Genomic DNA, 20,452 nt, shown 5'->3' on the forward strand with positions numbered 1-20,452 from the left:
TCAACAGTCTTATGGAAGGGTTGTCTGCACAATAACTAGCAAACGTTGTTTTTTTACTTAGGACTATGCAAGTTTAATGGTGAGTTTCCTTTAAATAGTAGATTGTTCCTACTAATTTTGGGTCAAAGGCCAGTGTCAGGGTCACTGTCAAGTGTTAAGAAAAACATTGTCCGCGCACTTACTCGAGAACGGTTTTTACCTAGGACCAAATAACTGAAGTGGTTGGTTGCTCTTGTCCATATTTTGTAGGTCAGTACTCTAAAGTTTCTAAATATTTGCCTTCACTTTCATAAAAACTCCGTCCATTTATTAACACTAGCTGCATTTTTCTTCATTCATCTGTCGTGAATCATTTATTCAACCGTACTCACGTTTCTGACAAAGCAACGCTTAGAGGACATACTATTTTACAAACATCTCTTATTATATTTAAATTTGGATTATGTTTCATCTTTTCGGCAAACCGACAATGACATCGCTCAAGACAACAATCCGTAGTGTTCTATCCATTGGAAATAATGTTATCAGTACATCATTTCTTAAGGTAGTGCGACCCTAATGGGCATTATATCAAACTACGATTGTCCTGATCGTTTCTTAAAGTATATAATTTCCTGGATTCGAAATCGAAATTTACATGAAATCTATCGTCGAAGATATATATATTTAATCTTGAGTTACCAAAATTCAGAATTTGGATAAAACACATTACCCGAGAGACAAGAACAATCCTTTAATAATTTATTATTCAACATTTTGGTTATAATTTGTAATCAGTGTAACAATAAATATATTTGCTTCGAAACATTACACATTATTGCTCACAAAATCAACAAATATAATCAAACTGTACCGAAATAGCCATATTGTACTACAATTTTAACATACTGTTTTGAAAAAGCGTAAAAAATCGAACATAGACGTTTTAAAGCAAAATCAACAAGTTCTAGAAATATTCATGACCTGTTCTTTATTAACAATTAACTTCAACCTTTTGTGAACATTATGTCAAAAGCAACAAAACGTTTTACTGTCCCTTTAAAAAAAATAGAGTTTGAAATTCCCAACCAAAGAAGCTTATACTTATGTGTATAAATGAATTAAATATGTATATGAACAACTACAGAAACAAGTTCAGTAGTTGAAAGTTTAAACATAAACCCTGTTTAATGGCACAGGATCAATGCCAAAGACATAGGACACAAAAACAAACAGTCACAAACCAGAAACATGGAACAACAGCACAAAATTCCACAAACAACACAGAACATATATAATATTTAAAAAAAAACTACGGGTGTTTATCAAGGATTGTTAGGAACGGCCTTAGAATTGTCAGTAAAATGTACATCAACTTGAGATTTAAACTAGTTTGTGTGCACAACCTCACTCTTATCCCAACGATGCAAATACAATAAAAAACATCTGAAAAAAACATGCTTACTGCTTTAAACAATAGGAAAAAAACAACAAATTCGTGCTTCTGGATGAATTTGAAAAGGTACCTTGAAACCCTCAAAAGATTTGTAGGCCTAGGCTTACTAACATATACTAAAGCATTAAAATTGAAGAGTTTCAAGTGAATGTGTTTATTAGGGCAGCTACCGTAAGTAAAAATGGATTTCAAATGAAATTATAACAAACAATACTGTTTTTTAATTGACATGACACCGAATCACCCTGATATGGGGATATTCAATTTTATTAATCACATGACTAGCAAATGCCCGTGGACTTGGAAACATAGTATTCTCGTGTTGAATAAAGTAGCACTTATCAAGGCCTCATAAAGGGAAACACCGCATTATTGGACACGATCATCCTGAAGTCCTTTCTAGACACGGCTACTGCGTATGGATAGTTCATGCCGACGTCACATGACGCCAATATGTCCCCGACAGGCGATATTTGAACGAGGGAATGTGTGACCTTACTGCAAACAAACACAACATCATCAGGGTAGACACAAGTGCCCTTCGGTTCTTGAATCCAGTCATCTTTTACTTCGGTGCTCGTGCCAGACAGTATGTTGTACATATAAACCATATGTGCATGTCTATCTGTCAGAATTAGTGTGTCACGGGATGGAATATATGTGCACTTACATTCACCCTTTTTATAAGTCTTGCCAGGAAACCTTACGTTGTTAAAGTCGCTCTCCTTTCCATCGACGTCGATCATCCGGGCAGGCCGCGGATCGTCCCAGGTGCTCACCATGAATCGTTAGTCGTCTAGTGGACAGATGGAAAAGCAGTAGGTGGACGTCGTCAACGTCTTCATCAGGGTAATCTTGTCCTCAATGTCCACTGTCAACAAGCAGATGGTTCGGATATTACCAAAACTAACGGTAACTGCACTATTGTGAACTGAATAACATGTTACGTCTCTTGGATATGCTTGGAATTTGTAAACTGTATCAGATATCTTCATCGAATCACTCATTATAAAACATGTCCAGTTATTCCTATCCACGGCGACTATCATCCCGTCAGGCAGGAAGTCCAGCCCTGACAAAAACGGCTCCTTGTTGTCCCCTATCTCCACGAGGTCCACGGACTTCAACAGCTTAATCCGCATCGCTCTCGGTTGATCAGATCTTTCAGATGGGCCACTGCCTATTGGTTGTGTTTTACTGAAAACTGTTATCGTTTGTTGTTGGCTCTATTGGCATTTTCGTCGTTTGTAATGTTAGTAAAGTTTCAATTGAATTAAGTATGTTTAATAGACTGTTGTCCATCGTCAGTTCTGTTGTGATTCGGTAATCATTTGCAGCCAAATCGCGAAGTGTCTTTGATGTCTTACCTTCCGCTTTTTCAAGAAGGTGGTCTAAGATGAAACCGTCTATATCAGTTCCGTCTGTACTTGCCATTGATAGGAGATGTTGAAGTTCGTTCTTTGTGATTTCAGCCTCGGATCGCCTTGATTCCAGACGTTTTTCCTCGTGGTTATTACTATCAGTCATTTCTTGTACAACAAGTGATTCAGCTCTCTCAATTTTCTGGAACAGCTTTGTTTTGTAAGAGTCGCTTTCGTTCACAATTACTTCCATTCGGGATGCGTTCTTTACTTATTCCTGTTCGCATTTCTCGATGATTGTAGACGCGGTGTTAATGGTTGCATGGCTTTTATCTCGGACATTGAGCTTTACCTTTTTAGCAACCTTTGCTATTTCTGGGATATTTTTGCACCAACGATGATAATCAAAGACACATATTTCACAGCATAACTCGTTATGATCTTCGCAGTGGAACATATAAATTCTGTTATGTTCAGAACACCGATTCAGGCCTTTCATATCAATCTCCGTTTTGATGCAAGCTTCATGGACAGCCACGATGTCATGCTCTTCTAGTTTTGCTGTGTGTAATGTAATATACAGTGCATGTGTTGCAGAACATAGAAGCAAGTTCAGACCTGTTCCGGCGAAGACAGGGTTCACATTTTGACCCGATTTTGCCACCAACCGCGTCACTTGCAGCTCCTTGCAGTTCATCGCACTCTCCTCCAGTTGCCATGGTTACTCAATATGCTTAAACAACAGGCGTTACACATCACATTTGTCACAGTTAAAATCTTTCTCACCTCTTCCTAATACAATCAAAACTACTTTCGATTTAGTAATACTCATATGACTGGCTCGTATATTAAATTGTCTTTATATAGTCCACAATCAGATTTCTGAGCGTTGTAATCATTGTACAAGTTTAACCGTCTGTCAGATTCACATTACTTTACGCATGTAATTGTCAACACTATCTATATCACGTCCCATAAACATGCTGAAAACAAAGTGCAATCTACTTTCGATTTAGTTATACATATTGTGTAGTATTACCCTTATCCATACCATTGTATCCGACGAAGAGATAAGCTTGTATTTTATCGATCATTGGTTTAATGACTGTTCACCTCGTACAATTATGGTATCATTTTAAATGTTTACGTTAACTGATACGACAGAAGTATATTATAGATAGCTTTTCTGCAATTTGATTTTCTTTTATATATTAATTTAAACTGAACTCGTATATGAAATTGACTATTTGTAATATGTTATTATAATTCTTTCGTTTTCTCTACACATATCTTAAATGGTGGCGTTTGCTAAATAGGGGCATTTTGCTTAACGGTGCCCTCTTAAATAGAGGCATTTGCACAATGATGATAGTAGAGGTTAGACCGTTCTTGGGTCGGTTACTTTTGATTTGAAATACAAGGGTCACATATAACGATAAAAAACGGTAGGTTCTGCGCCTATTTCGGAAGTAAGGTCGGGTAACTCGAACCAACTGTAATATTTTAGGCATTGACATCTGTATTTTTGGGCAATAAGTAAACACATAACGAATAGAGACACACGCTTTAAAGTATCAAAACTTACTACATAATTTACTGGCTAGATGATAATAGTGAAGACGACTGAATGAGTAACTCTTGTGTCCATTACCGATCTATAGTCTTACACTACGAGCAAACGACAAAATCTCGTAGCTTCATATCAAGTGAGTGTCAATAACTAAATTGAGTTGTTGAATGTAGTTTAAGATTGTACTTTTTTCACGAGTGTTCACAGAAAAAAAAAATTCACAGTGGCGTAGCCACGAGTGGAAATATTATTTTTCTGTGACAACGAATGTTATAAAATACAATCTTACATTGAATTCAACAAATTTTCTTTTATTTCATGCATTTATCGTGTTTTTTTTCTATATATTTCCTCGCTGGAGAAAATTTTGTTTCCTTTTCTGTGGCCTCTTTGCGCAGGGAAGATAAGATAAAATCAATTCTATTTCCAATCATGGGTCATGTTATATGACATGTAAATCACAGTTTACATAATGCATAAAAAAATTGAAACAATAAGGTAACATATTTAGTAAAGTAAAAGCTTCATTTTGATTTTTTAGAGCATGTGGCATTTTTGTAAATTCAAAAACAATTTCAACAGATCTAAATTAACAAGTAAGGACTTATACTATTGGGTATGTGTTAAATCAATGTAAGTCTGTGTTCAGTGTTGTTCGTAGTGTATTCACTGTTGCTCTCAGACTCTGGATTTTACGGTATTTCTTTCGGTTTTGAGTAAACGAATATCCCAGAGGAATTGTCGAGGATGTGCCCGAAAGAAGGATGGAGCGCGGAAGTTTTCTCGACAAGATGTTGGAAATAACTATGGACTAGTTGGTTTTCAATCTGCTATAATTGTTCAGGTTTTTATGGCCGATGATCTGAACTATTTGATAAGGCGGGACTCATTTATCGTTCAGCTGTTGGACAAGCCTTTTCTTAGCATAACTATTAAAAAGAAAAATAAGTGTTGAACTGAAGAAGGTAAACAGTTGAAGGAAATTAGTAAAAAATGCTTGTGCATACTTGCACGCGGTTAGAGTTTGTAGGTAGAAATGATCTATCAACTCTATTACTAGCACATGTGGCCAAGTAAATATTCAACCGATACCTATCAAGAGGATAATTGTAACAGTAAGTTCCATAAAAAAATAGTACATAAAATGGTAAGTTCATTTTGTTTTAATAATTCTAATCAATCGCAGAAAATATTTGTTTTATTTAAACTTTCGCATAATTTGATATCGACAATATACGATTCGGCCAATGAGTCTATTTCTGCACTACAGACGACTACAGACATGTACTATACTTGTTACGTACAAGTACTTTTTCAAGTCTAGGGAAGCAAATCCCTATTGAAGATGGAAAATGTAGTTCCGAGTTGTCTGCAGACTGTCACTCGAGCCAGAGTGAAATGATCAAGTTATCATTCACCAATAGTTTTCATTCTTTCGCCAATATGCATGAAATAAAATATTTTACTTGCAAAAACAAATAAACTTTGTTCAAACTGCCTTACAAAGCCATTACTTTGAAAGTTTTATCATAACTACCTAGAGATATCGATTAAATAAAAGTGTACGATGCACGCCTGCCCCACAATACAATGCAAGGTTCAAATGTCAAAATTAAAGGAGTTGATTAAGATTACATGCTTAAATGACACACAATTATCAAAAAAGGCGGCTATCGAACTGTACATTCTTCAAAGACTGAGCAAAATTCTCTTTTATATAAATGACCTTCTTGGCTAGACTTATATGGTGATATTACCTCCATCTACTAAGCATACATGGTTACATAAGTGGGATGATCGGAAATGGTATTACCATGTTTTGATTCACTGTCATGTGAAAACAAGGCTTATCAGTGAGTTTTTAAAATAACACTGACTTGACCAGGCACATACAGATGCAGATGTAGTAACTCCTTATTGAAATAAATATATAAATATCATAAAGTGATATTCTATAGATGCATATTCATTTGCAAAAATAAAAAATATATACTACATTGATAAGCCCAGTAGCCTTTAAATTAACCCAGATCCTGATCAAAGGCACAAGTATGAAGGACAAACAGACTCTAGGCGAAAGATATACAACGTCACAAGACAACAAAAAACATTACACAAATGTAAAGTTATTAATTATGACCACTTCAAAGAAGATGGGGTATATATGTTGGCAACTCTTTTTAGAGCAAAAGGTAATTCTCTTAACGCACTATAACTCAAGCGCAGTTTGTCAAAGTAAGCTTAATTTGGTGGTAAATTTATATTGACTAGTTCATGACTCATATATAGGCATTGTATTTGGGTCAGTAGATCAGAGGTCAAGGTCAATGTCACTACAAAGGTGTTTGAAAAACTTTTCCTCAAAATAAGAAAAACTTAACTCCAAACTATTGAACTCAGACAGTTTTTGCCCTTGACCCATTCTTAAGGGTACCGTAGGTCAAAGGTCGTAGAAACGGTCATCAATCTATGAAATCTTTGTCTGTGTAATAACGCGATAATGGTTATAACCTAAGACCATACTCCTTCGGTGGTACCTTGCCCTTAACCAGAAGATGACACATTGATGTTTTATGTCAGTTAACATTTATTTGAATAATTCATCCGTACTAAACCTTGACACCGGTTCGACCTAAGACTATGAAACTTATGTGATACGTTGCCCTTTATCAGCAGATGATCCAATTATGTACGAAAACAATATATCAAAGGCCGAGGCCACAGCGAAGAGTTTTTAAAAGTGTGTTAGCATAATAAATCGGAAACAGTTTGCAGTGATAAAAATATGGTGCCCTTTGGCTGTAGATAACCCCTTACTTTGTAATAAAACTCATGATGTGGATATCTACTTGGCCGATCAAATAATAATTAAAAAAAAACAGCAATAGCGATGAATAACATTACGTTTTAAGCCTCAACACAAATATTATAACGGTGAGGGAGCAACTACTCCAGACTGGTTCTCAGTGAAAACAACAAACACGATTAAGGCCTCTTATAATTTATGCATTTAGTCTTAAAAAGTTTCAGGATGTTACAATAACGTTCAATGATTAGGTCAATGCAGTAAGAATGCATTTCAAAAACAAGTATTACAGACAATACATTTGCTGTCATTTAAATGTCGCGCAATTACACATTTATAGTTGTTTTTAAGGTATCCTTTACATATAAGCTTGTCATTTTATTGGGTAATCGGCAGTCATTATTTAGGTTAAATTGATACCTATACATATTTTGTATGTTTTGAAAGGGAATTGCAAACTTATTACCATTATGTAAAATAATTGTTATTTCGTATTTTGTTCTCATTTCAAGTCAAATAAGCATGTTTAAAATATTAAATTCGGTATAACTTTTACATATTTTTTTCATCAAACCCTTCCATTCGATACCAATTAATATGAGGCCTAAAACGGTCCTTTATAAAATGCCTCATTAATCAAAATTTATGTCTTAAATGAAAATTCACATATCCTTATACATAATTTTAAGATAGTATTCTAAACAGTATACGTTTCTTTCCGTCCGTCTCAAGGTTGGTGACGACTATCCTGGAGCCGTCCCTGGATACGGTCTCGGTGTACGGTTATTGCATATCAATGTCACATGACGCAAGTATGTCTCTACTGTTTGACACCCGCACAATGGAGCTTGCTCCTATGCTGCAGACAAAACACGGAGTCATTGAAGATCACACAGGGCCGTTTGTTCCATAAGCCGTATTTCTTTTACCACAATACTTTTATCGGTTACACCCTTGCACGTGTACAATAGTTATCTCATTACTGTATCGATTTTATTGTACTTTAATTAAAATAAGTGAATTTGTTTTGTTATAAAACAAACACTATTTGAACTAACCACATCCAACCAACTAATTAGCTAAACCTGTTGTGAAGTCGTCATTAACCACCTCTGTATACCTGTGCTCACATGTAGTTTTATTGAGTTTTCACATGATTTTACTTAAATGTAAACTGTGATATAATAAAATAATATTGAGTTGACTTGAGTTATCGCTCCCGCGGAATCAATTGTAGATTGTTTATGTTTGTATACTATTACCTATACAAGCATACATATAAGACTGCATTTATGATCAAAGAAACAACACGCTATTTAGTATTTAACCTTTAGTTCTTTATCAAGTAAAAAATATCAGTTTACTAGAAAAGCGTAGCTTGATTATAGCTTGACATGCAATCTTTCTCTAAGGTAGACGGTTTTTGCGTTTACTTAACACGCTAAAGGTTTAAAAGTCTTTGAACAATCAATTAAGTACATTGTTAACTTACTGAACTAAAGCCTGAGTTCGTCAAAAAGCTTGTCAAGAAAAAAAGGTTATTAGAACAATTTTAAACATAGACTTTTAATTCAAACTCACAGAACTGATTCGACTTGTCCTGTTGCCGTTGAAAAATGATCCCCGAAAAAGTAGCAATGATGGGATTCTACGTTGTTATAAAAGAACAATAACAAGACATATATTGACTAAAGAAACACCAGTACACTGAAACTCACTTTAGCATAATAATCTATAGATCGAAAAAGGGGTAATAGGGCAAAAATTGGAAAGTGCATACTCATTGCTTTATGTCTTATTTCTTTAAATTAACACATGACCGTGAATCAAGGCACTGTTATACCATCACAGACTAGTGGCTACCTTCCAACTTTAATAGGTTTTGAAGCCGAATGGTTTATGATTTCAAGAACAGCTGGTTAAAAATTACCGATTGGCTTCGATTAACCATTTTTATTTGAAGAAAACATAACTTTTTCTAACGTGTGTTTAGTACACAAGTGGAGCTTTCTCTCCAAATGTGGTCATAGAGGTAGTGAAGCACTATAAATAAGTGTTATATTGCATGCAAATTGGTTAATTGACTATAGATTAAATAGGATTTTTATTTAGTGGTGTATGCGTAACCCTTCGGTTTATAAACTAGTTTAATTGCCAGTTGACTCCGTTTCAAAGCGATTATCCCATTGTTTATTGTTATATGTATAGCTATATTTATGCGTGTTTGTACTGTTTGTGGTGTTTGTACGTTTATTTATATTGTTCAGTATCTCTGTGTCCTTCACTTTGCTCCTTAACAAATGTAAGACTTACGGGATTTACACAAACTCACTCGTACTTGTGCATGTGCTGTAGTGGTTCAGGGTGGTCACTGAACTGAAGTGGTTCCTGACAATTGAGCCGGTGTTGTTTTGCGTTACTGTGTAAAATGTGCATCCGGACAAGATATTTATATAGCGGGAATCGCAGATTTTATTCGCCAAAATTCAAATTTATATCAAATCAAACATTTAAAATATAGAAATAAACAACTTATCTTTATTGCCTATTTTATCAATTTATTAAATTTTATGAGTTAATAATGATGACATTTAGAAACTGTTATCGCGCAAATGCAAATCAGAAAATGTTTAATGTTAACGTTTTTGTATTTCAGCAACTCCTGCTTGATGGTAAACATGAGCTTGGTATATGCTAATTGATATTAACAAACAGCTTATTTCTGATAGCCTTAGAAATCGTTCGGAGCTTGTTTTCCGATATTGCTCAAACCGGCTTTGGGGTTTTCAAGGTTGTATTGAAGACGACGACACTCTGCGGCTAATCTTCAAATGTTTGACGTCTTCTAATTAATTTCAAAATTTGATATAGTATCAATCCCGTTCGAAAATAGTTATCAAGACAGTTATGCTGTTTTTTGAACTATGTAAACATATGAGATGGAGTCAATTTTAAAAAATCTGACATTTTTCGCGGAGGAAAATATAACCATTAGTTTTCGTAACAAATCGGATAACATATCGGAGACGGTTCAAAGTAAACCATGCAAAAGTAGATATTCTAGTTTGGACGAAATAGCGGACTGCTTCTTTCCTGAACCGGAAGAATGGGTTCTGATTGCTGGATATGTTATTACATTCATTGTTGGAGTTCTTGGAAATGTTCTGGTTTGTTTTTCCGTTTGGCGGAACCGCGAAATGCGGACAACTAAGAACATATTTATGGTGAACTTGTCCGTTGCGGATTTAACGGTTCTCCTTTTATTACTACCAACAACACTGGTCGCTGATGTTACTGAAACATGGCTTATTGGAACAACAATGTGTAAACTAAGCATTTCCCTTGGGGTAAGTAGTTTGGTTATAATTGATGTCCTTATAATTTTAATATTCATGTTTTTAATGTTCACTACTAACAACAATTGTTCCGTTCCTTTTTGTATTAAGTTTATGCTCTAACATTAATCATCTAAATCTTGTTTTAGTTTTGTATCAGGCTAATAGGATTAACTTTTTTTATTAATTTCATTCTACCTACGAATAACCGACAACAATTGTTCAGAGCTTCGATAGAAACTGTAACATTTTCTGAAATAGTTTGCCACCTTTTAATTTTCCACGGGATCAATGTAACATCAGTTGTAGTTCAGAAGAAAACATTTCATCTCTTGAGATATTTATGAGTCTCTTTTTCTGACTGCATGTAATTGACCGAATCCAAAGTATGACAAATAAAATGTGTGTACTTAAAAAGATCAGTCTGATGTCTTATTCTTAATCTTAATTATAAAGTGCATCCTGGACCACATCTGGGCACTTAATTGGCATTAAGTTATAACCTACTTTATCACACTATGTTTATATCAATAATAAAGTGAAATCTTGCCGATTCTTATTTCACAATGCGTTTTAAATAGTTTCCGGATCAAAACGCAGTACTATTCAGTTAAATGTATCAAACATTTTAAACCACTTATACACCATATAACGTACGGAATTGTTACTGTGCACTTTAATTGACGGAACATTTACATGATAACATAAATATCTTTGCCGAAAATCGTTGATTTTGATTCGTGCATTTTACCTCAACGTTTTGTTTCATTTCAGACCATGTGTATATCAGTTTCAATCTTAACCCTTTGTGCTATCTCAATAGAGCGATGGTACGCCATTTGTCGGCCTCTCAGTTTCCATAGCAGTTTCCAAAGAGCCCGCATCATCATTGCAGCTATTTGGGCTGTTTCCATGTGCGTGGCCTTGCCCGAGTTCCTGGCCTTAACTGTTACACCATATCGGCTAGACACAGTCTTCAGGTAAAAAAGTGTATCAGCAAAATTTATAGTTACTAGTGTTATAAAAAGATAAGAGCTTTAGAAGGACATCGCGCTCCACTATGCGCCGCTTTGTCTTAGGAACGAATACAATAATGATGAAGTTTGTGCCGTTCAAATGCTAAAAAAGGACTAAAATAGTTAACAAGAACCGCCGCAATACGATAAAACCATGTTTTCAATGATTAAATGATTCAGCTGTGAGATTCATGCAACCCCATGGAAGCCCTTCATTTACGATTTCTACGTACAATGTTTAGTCACAATATTTCAACCCAATACCAAACGGTTATCTAGTTTTAGTAACATTGACCTTGAGCCTAGGAACTTTAACGCAATCGAATAAAATTGTCTCCATAAACCGTTCCTTTATACCAAGTTTGGCCACAATTTGTCAACCCTAACTTAAGGTTTTTAATTTCAACCGTTCTTTTTCTATTTTAGTATCCTATTTGTTCTATTTCTCTTTCTATTCTGTTTCGTATGATCATAGGGACCCAAAGGCCACCCCATGAAAAGTCTCGTACACTCTTCCAATAAACAAAGTTTGGTCATTGTGTGATGGTCCTGGACATTTATGTGAAGTATTAAGTGAAGGTGAATTGAATGAAAGGAGTTATAAGTGAAATTGCAAACTTGCCCTCAAACTTCGACGCCGGGACAAGTGGTAAATTCTTCTTATATCATGAATAGTCGAGCGTAAAATGCATCATACAATTTTATTTTCATTTTATACATATAAATCTTACTTGTTTAGTTATACATCATACATAAGCATGAATACTACTTCTACATTGCAGAACAATGTGTTTTCCGGCCTTGTGGAAGCTAGATATGATAGCCCTGTTCCAGATCTGCCTGATGGTGTGCCTCTATTTCATACCACTTGGTCTGATGGCCTGCCTGTACACCCACATAGCTGTCGTGCTCTGGAAGAAACGAATACCTGGAACAGCAAATCTGCGTATGCATATAAATGCTTGGAGTTGTTTCGTAAAAATAGTTGTTTATAACAATACGGATCCTGGCTGGAATTTGACAGCTAGCATCAGACACCAAGTGTGTGTTCCACGTAGTGTTGAACCATGTTTTGTCAATGAAAGTTGTTTTTAATTTAAACTATTGATACTTTCTGACCTGTTTCAAACATGATTTCATTTCATATCACTCTAAAGGTTTCCGTTATTGTATGGTATTAAAGCTTGTATCGAAAGATGATTTTGATATGTTTTCAGCCTTTAATTAAGACAGACCAATTGCTTAAAAACTGTCATGATTTGTTAGTTAGGTGTTTAGACAACACACCTGAATATGATGGTTTATAAAGTTACTCATATTTTGCACTTGCATGATAAAAATAAAATTAGTCTTATAAGTCATTGGCGGTATTTATTTATAGAATTATATGCATCGATGTTCACCATGTCTGACCGCTAAAACACCAGGGGAAATCCAACTGTTGGTTTAATGATCAGAAATTCATAACTAATATGAACATTCTTTTAGTTTTAGTTGAACGATCGATGTCAACCCCAAAATTGAATTACATTATATTTAATATTAAAGGATATTTTCATGAAACCTTTGTTTAACGGTGTCTTAAACACATACACCATCCAACATAGTGTTAAAAAATTCACAAAGTGGTTACATTCTGTCTGTGCACTATGACTAACACTCTAAACGGAGCACTCGCCAAATGGGCAAGACCCGAATGCGAGTATAAATAAGCTTACACACCACCACACTACAATGAATTGTGTATGTGCTTTAACTTAAAACACAAAGAATTACAACGTCTAAATGTTTGCTCAGATTAACTTCTTATCACAAGTAGATAATTCAACCTTATAGATACGTTTCAAAGCAGGTCTGAGGGCAACGACTTCCAATAGCCATTCCCAGGAGAATAATACCTGCAGACTTACTGGCCCGAAGAAAGCGAAGATGTTGGGGGCCATTGTGACAGTGTTTGCTCTATGTTTCCTGCCTAACCACACACTCAACATCCTCAGGTAAGATATGTTTTTGACAGGGTTGCGAATCATAGTCTATACTTGTACTTGAAGTTGTAACTCGCGGTACTAGTAACAGTTGCATTTTGTCTAGACGCGATCGTACCAGGATGATGAAGCGCACAAAACGATTCCCACACGTACACAAACCAGGATGACGAAGCGCATAAAGAATGCCCACACGTACAGGTACCGGGATGAGCGCACGAAAGGTGTTCCACACGTACACGTATCAGAATGACGAAGCGCATAAAAGGTTGCCCACATGTACACGTACCTGGACGAAGAAGCAAACACAAGGTTGTCAACACGCACACGTACCAGGGTGATGAAGCTCAAAAAATGATGCCCACACACACAAATAACAGGATGACAAAGAGCACAACAGGTTGCCCACAGGTAGACGTAGCAAAATGATGAAGCGCACAAAATGATGCCCAAACGTACACGTACCAGGATGACGAAGCGCAAAAAAGGTTGCCTACACGTACACGTACCAGGATGACGAAGCGCAAAACAGGTTGCCTACACGTACACGTACCAGGATGATGAAGCAAATAAAAGATTGCCTACATGTACACGTACCAGGATCACGAAGTACACAAAAGAATGCCCAATCGTACACGAACCAGGATGACGAAAATCATCAAAGGTTGCCTACATGATTATGTTCCTGGATGACGAAGCGCATAAAAGGTTGTCCAAACGCACACGTACCGGGATGATGAAACGCACAGAAAGATGCCAATATGTTCATGTACCAGGATGACGAAAGAATTAAAAGGTTGCCTACATGTACACGTACCAGGATGACGAACCGCACAAAAGAATGCCCACACGTAAACGTACGGAATTGCGAAGCACACACAAGGATGCCCACACGTACAGGTACCGGGATGACGAAGCGCACAAATGGATGTCAACATGTACACGTACCAGGGTGACGAAGCGCACAAAATGTTGCTTTCATGTTCACGTACCAGGATAATGAAGTTCACAAACGTTTGCCCACATGTAAACGTACTAATGTGACGAAGCGCACCAAAGGTTGTCCACACGTACACGTACCAGGATGACGAAACGCACAAAATGTTGCCTTCACGTTCACGTACGAGGATGACGAAGCGCACAAAAAGTTGCCCACACGTATATTTACCAGGATGACGAGGCGCACAAAAGGTTGTCTTCACGTGCACGTAACGGGGTGACGAAACTCACCAAATGTTGTCCACACGTACACGTACACGTACAAGATACATTTCGCTCCTGTACTGATTAGTGTGTTAAATACTTTTGAAAAGAGCACTTAAATAAATAATTATAAACTAATAAATCTTGCTGAAATATTCTCGCTGAGGATTTCAAATCTAGGCATATCATCGACTATCTACCAATATTTCCATTGAACAATTTTTTTTTAAATTGTAAGCTTGATAATACGTAAGGTAAAATTAGTGTTTCACAAGGCATTCCGTAGCTCGGACAATGTTTTGACGATTTTGTTAAACAAGTTAATGACATTGTTAAGCAAACTAAATGTATGTCTTCTTTGCTTCTTTCAGATACACGAAACAATTAAAGGCAGTCCCGAATCTGCGGATGATCGCTCTCATATCTCACTGGTGCATGTTTTTCAACAGCTGCATCAACCCCATCATCTATAACTTCATGAGCGGTAATGATGCATCTACCAAAATATTGTTTACATAGCTTCTGTAATTATACGGAAAATAATAAAGAAAACACCTCACTAATACAATACTTAGTATTAAAAATGATGTGAGATATTTGATATTCATGTTTTATCTTAATAAAATACAACTGAACCTCGAAATAAACAACATGATAAAACAGAACTATCGCAACGATTTGCAAAATGACAGCTTTAGAGTCATAAAATGAAATTTAAGAAAGAGTCTCAATCGTGTGAAAAAAATGTAAAAGTAATTCTATAATTATTCAGTCGTCGTCAATCATTTTCTATGTTTATGTTGGATATGCCTTAACCATTGGTTTGTGTATGATGACTTTGTTTATGGAATATTTTGTCTCTATACGGTGACGTTTTCGGAGCCATAATTCAGTCTCAAAAATGTTCATTTCAGTGGAGCGCTTTTGTTTCAATGGCGCTCATTCATGTGCGACGCTTCTTCATTGATCACGTTCATTGATGTAGCCTCAAAATGACGTTGACTTTGGTGCAACGCTTCTGTCTCAATGACGTTTAATTTGGTGCAACGCTTCTGTCTCAATGACGTTAAAGTCTGTGCATTTTCATTTCGAGGCTATGCTTTTGTTAAAATATCGTTCATTTCGGGGCTACACCTATGTCTGTATCAATGGCTTTCATTTCGGGGCTACGCTTTTATCTTTATGATATTCATTTTGGGGCTACGCTTTTATCTTAATGGCATTCATTTTAGTGATACGCTTTTGTCTCTCTTAATGATGCTCATTTCTGTGCAACACTTCTGTCTCAATGGCGTTTTTTTTTCTGTGCAACGCTTCTGTCTCAATGGCGTTTTTTTCTGTGCAAAGCTTCTGTCTCAATGATGTTTATTTGGGTGCAACGCTTCTGTCTCAATGACGTTTAGTTTGGTGCAACGCTTCTGTCTCAATGACGTTTTTTTCGGTGCAACGATTCTGTCTCAATGACGTTTATTTTGGTGCAACGCTTCTGTCTCAATGACGTTTTTTTCGGTGCAACGCTTCTGTCTCAATAACCTTACATTCGATGGAACACTTCCTGTCTTAATGATGTTCATTCCGGTGCTATGCTTTTGTCTTAATCATATTCATTTTGGGGCAACGTTTTTGTCTCAGTGGCGTTAATTTTGGAGCTACGCTTTTATCTCAATGGCATTAATTATGATCCTACGCTTTTGTCTCACTGGCGTTCACTATGAAGCAACACTTTAATCTGTTTCAATGATGTCCATTTCGGGGCTACGCTTTTGTTTCAATGGCGTCCATTTCGGGGCTACGCTTTTGTTTCAATGGTGTTCCATTTCGGGGCTACGCTTTTGGTTCAATGGCGTTCATTTCGAGGCTACGCTTCTGTCTGTCTCAATGACGTATATTTTAGTGCAACGCTTCTGTCTCAGTAGTGATCATTTCGGGACTACGCTTCTGTCTGTCTCAATAACGTTTATTTTAGTGCAACGCTTCTGTCTCAATGACTTTCATTTCTGGGCTACTCTTCTGTCTGTCTCAATGATGTTCATTTTGGTGCTACACTGTTGTCTCAATGACTTTCATTTCCGGGCTAAACTTCTGTCTCTCTCAATGGCGTTCATTTCCGTGCTACGCTTCTGTCTGTCACAATGGCGTTCATTTCCGGGCTACGCTTCTGTCTGTCTCAATGATGTTCATTTTGGTGCTACACTGTTGTCTCAATGACTTTTATTTTAGTGCAACGCTTCTGTCTCAATGGCGTTTATTTTAGTGCAACGCTTCTGTCTCAATGACGTTTATTTTAATGCAACGCTTCTGTCTCAATGACGTTTATTTTAGTGCAACGCTTCTGTCTCAATGGCGTTCATTTCTGGGCTACGCTTATGTCTCAATGACGTTTATTTTAGTGCAACGCTTCTGTCTCAATGGCGTTTATTTTAGTGCAACACTTCTGTCTCAATGACGTTTATTTTAGTGCAACGGTTCTGTCTCAATGGCGTTCATATCTGGGCTACACTGTTGTCTCAATGACTTTCATTTCCGGGCTAAACTTCTGTCTGTCTCAATGACGTTCATTTCCGAGCTACGCCTCTGTCTGTCTCAATGACGTTCATTCCTGGGCTTCGCTTCTGTCTGTCTCAATGACGTTCATTCCCGGGCTACGCCTCTATCTGTATCAATGACGTTCAGTTCGGTGCAACGCTTCCGTCTGTTTTAATGGCGTTTATGTTAGTGCAACGCTTCTGTTTTTATGACGTACATCTCGTTGCAACGCTTCTGTCTGTTTAAATGACGTTCAATTTAGTGCTACGCTTCTGTATATATGGCGTTCTTTTTCGGGCTTAGCTTCTGTCTGTCTCAATGGCGTTCATTTCGGGGCTACGCTGTTGTTTAAATGGCGTTCTTTTCGGGGATACGCCTTTGTCTCAATGACTATCATTTTGGTGCTGTGTTTAGTCACAATGACGTTCCTGTCGGTGCTGCGCTTCCGTCTCTATGACGTTCATTTCGGGACAACGCATAAGTCTCTATGACGTTCATTTCGAGGCTACGCTTCTTTCTCAATGACGTTCATATCGAGGCTACGCATTTTTCTCAATAGCGTTCATTTCTTTGCTACGTTTCTCTCTCAATGACGTTCATATCGAGGCTACGCTTCTGTCATAATGACGTTCATATCGAGGTTACGCTTCTGTCATAATGACGTTCATATTGGGGCTACGCTTCTGACTCAATGACGTTCATATCGAGGCTACGCTTTTGTCTCAATGACGTCCATTTTGGTGCTACGCTTCTTTCTCAATGACGTTCATATCGAGGTTACGCTTCTGTCATAATGACTTTCATATCGAGGTTACGCTTCTGTCATAATGACGTATATATCGGGGCTACGCGTCTGCCTCAATGACGTTCTTATCGAGGCTATGCTTTTGTCTCAATGGTTTTACTTTCGGGGCAACGCTTCTGTCTTAATGACGTTCATATCGAGGCTACGCCTTTGTCTCAATAACGTTCATTTCGGTGCTACGCTTCTTTCTCAATGACGTTCATATCGAGACTACGCTTTTGTCTCAATGACATTCATATCGGGGCTACGCTGTTGTCTCAATGACGTTCATTTTGGTGCTACGCTTCTTTCTCAATGACGTTCATATCGAGGCTACGCATTTTTCTCAATAACGTTCATTTCTTTGCTACGCTTCTCTCTCAATGACGTTTATATCGAGGCTACGCTTCTGTCATAATGACGTTCATATCGTGGTTACGCTTCTGTCATAATGACGTTCATGTTGGGGCTACGCTTCTGACTCAATGACGTTCATATTGAGGCTACGCTTTTGTCTCAATGACATTCATTTTGGTGCTACGCTTCTTTCTGAATGACGTTCATATCGAGGCTACCCTTCTTTCTCAATGGCGTTTATATCGGGGCTACGCTTCTGTCATAATGACGTTCATTTCGGTGCTACGCTTCTTTCTCAATGACGTTCATATCGAGGCTACGCTTCTGTCATAATGACGTTTATATCGAGGATACGCTTCTTTCTCAATGACGTTCACATAGAGGCTACGCCTTTGTCTCAATGACGTTCATTTCGGTGCTACGCTTCTTTCTCAATGACGTTCATATCGAGGCTACGCTTCTGTCATAATGACGTTCATATCGAAGCTACGCTTCTGTCATAATGACGTTCATATCGGGGCTACGCTTCTGTCATAATGACGTTCATATCGAGGTTACGCTTCTGTCATTATGACGTTCATATCGAGGCTACGCTTCTGTCATAATGACGTTCATATCGGGGCTACGCTTCTGTCATAATGACGTTCATATCGAGGCTACGCTTCTGTCATAATGACGTTCATATCGAGGTTACGCTTCTGTCATAATGACTTTCATATCGAGGTTACGCTTCTGTCATAATGCCGTTCATATCGGGCCTACGCTTCTGTCATAACGACGTTCATATCGAGGCTACACTTCTGTCATAATGACGTTCATATCGGGGCTACGCTTCTGTCTCAATGACGTTCATATCAAGGCTACGATTCTTTCTCAATGACGTTCATATCGAGGCTACGCCTTTGTCTCAATGACGATCATTTCGGTGCTACGCTTCTTTCTCAATGACGTTCATATCGAGGCTACGCCTCTGTCATAATGACATTCTTATCGAGGCTACGCTTTTGTCTCAATGGTATTACTTTCGGGGCAACGCTTCTGTCTCAATGACGTTCATATCGAGGCTACGCTTTTGTCTCAATGACGTTCATTTTGGTGCAACGCTTCTATCTCAATGACGTTTATTTCGGTGCAACGCTTCTGTCTAAATGGCGTGTATTTTGGTGCTACGTTTTTATCTTAATGCCGTTCATTTGACGTCTATCAGAGTACCTTGCTTGAGTTGTGAATTTTATATCAAGTATTGCGAGGCAATACTGAAACAAATATTTAACATAGGGTTTTACGGAATAATTCAAAGGCGATGCGTCAAGTTCCAAATAAACATGATTTGCAGCTGACGTCTCGTCTTTATCTTGAATGTGAACAAATCACCAACACGAATGTTTACAATCAACATGATTTGTCACAAAAATTCAAACATTTTGTCGATATGTTTCATTTTGTGTCAGCTAAGCAGCCTCTTTATCATTCTTCTGTCTGTATTACTGCAGATAAATTCCGAAGTGAGTTCCGTGTCGCAACAGCTCTCTGTTGTTTACGTGGCAGAACCAGAAGGCTGAGCGTATCCAGAGAGGTGTACCGCATGACGACGCTCTACACGAGAAATGCCACCGGTCAAAACAGCAAAACAACATCACGTATAACAAAAGACAATCCATGATTTTTAAAGACAATATTATAAGAGACGGGGTTATTAGGTGACCCGATATGGGATTTACCGGGCAAAGGAAACCATATCGGATGAGAAAAAGCTGAAACCCGAATAATTATGGTTTCCTGCGACCCGTACACCACCTACTAACCCCGTAACGTAGGTATCACGTCGACAGCCTGTTAACATGTTTAAATGTTTTATTTATTCATCGGAATATCCATCGGAATCGGAAAATAGACGCCATTTTGGTACGATATAAATTTGGTGACCTAATATGGAAAAAGATTGTGGTCACCGCGTGATCAGTCCTGGACCAATGGCGTTGCGTCATAAATATTGGAGACGTGATATCTAAATTTTCATATCCAGACTACCTTTGTCTAGTGCATTTGAATGAAGAATGACTAAAACTTTACA

At 37.3% G+C, this 20,452-nt stretch overlaps 1 protein-coding gene across 1 annotated transcript; it reads left to right on the forward strand.

The window, feature by feature from the left end:
- The first annotated feature begins 10,111 nt into the window (after window positions 1-10,111).
- On the forward strand, window positions 10,112-20,041 carry LOC128219371 (orexin/Hypocretin receptor type 1-like). Its single transcript, XM_052927180.1, has 6 exons — window positions 10,112-10,519; window positions 11,282-11,487; window positions 12,306-12,469; window positions 13,376-13,520; window positions 15,083-15,195; window positions 19,872-20,041. The coding sequence occupies exons 1-6, from the start codon at window positions 10,112-10,114 to the stop codon at window positions 20,039-20,041; spliced, it is 1,206 nt and encodes a 401-aa protein (XP_052783140.1).
- The last annotated feature ends 411 nt before the right edge of the window (window positions 20,042-20,452 follow it).

The sequence above is a fragment of the Mya arenaria genome, chromosome 15 (genome assembly GCF_026914265.1).
Source record: "Mya arenaria isolate MELC-2E11 chromosome 15, ASM2691426v1".
In the NCBI taxonomy this organism is placed as follows: Eukaryota; Metazoa; Mollusca; class Bivalvia; order Myida; family Myidae; genus Mya; species Mya arenaria.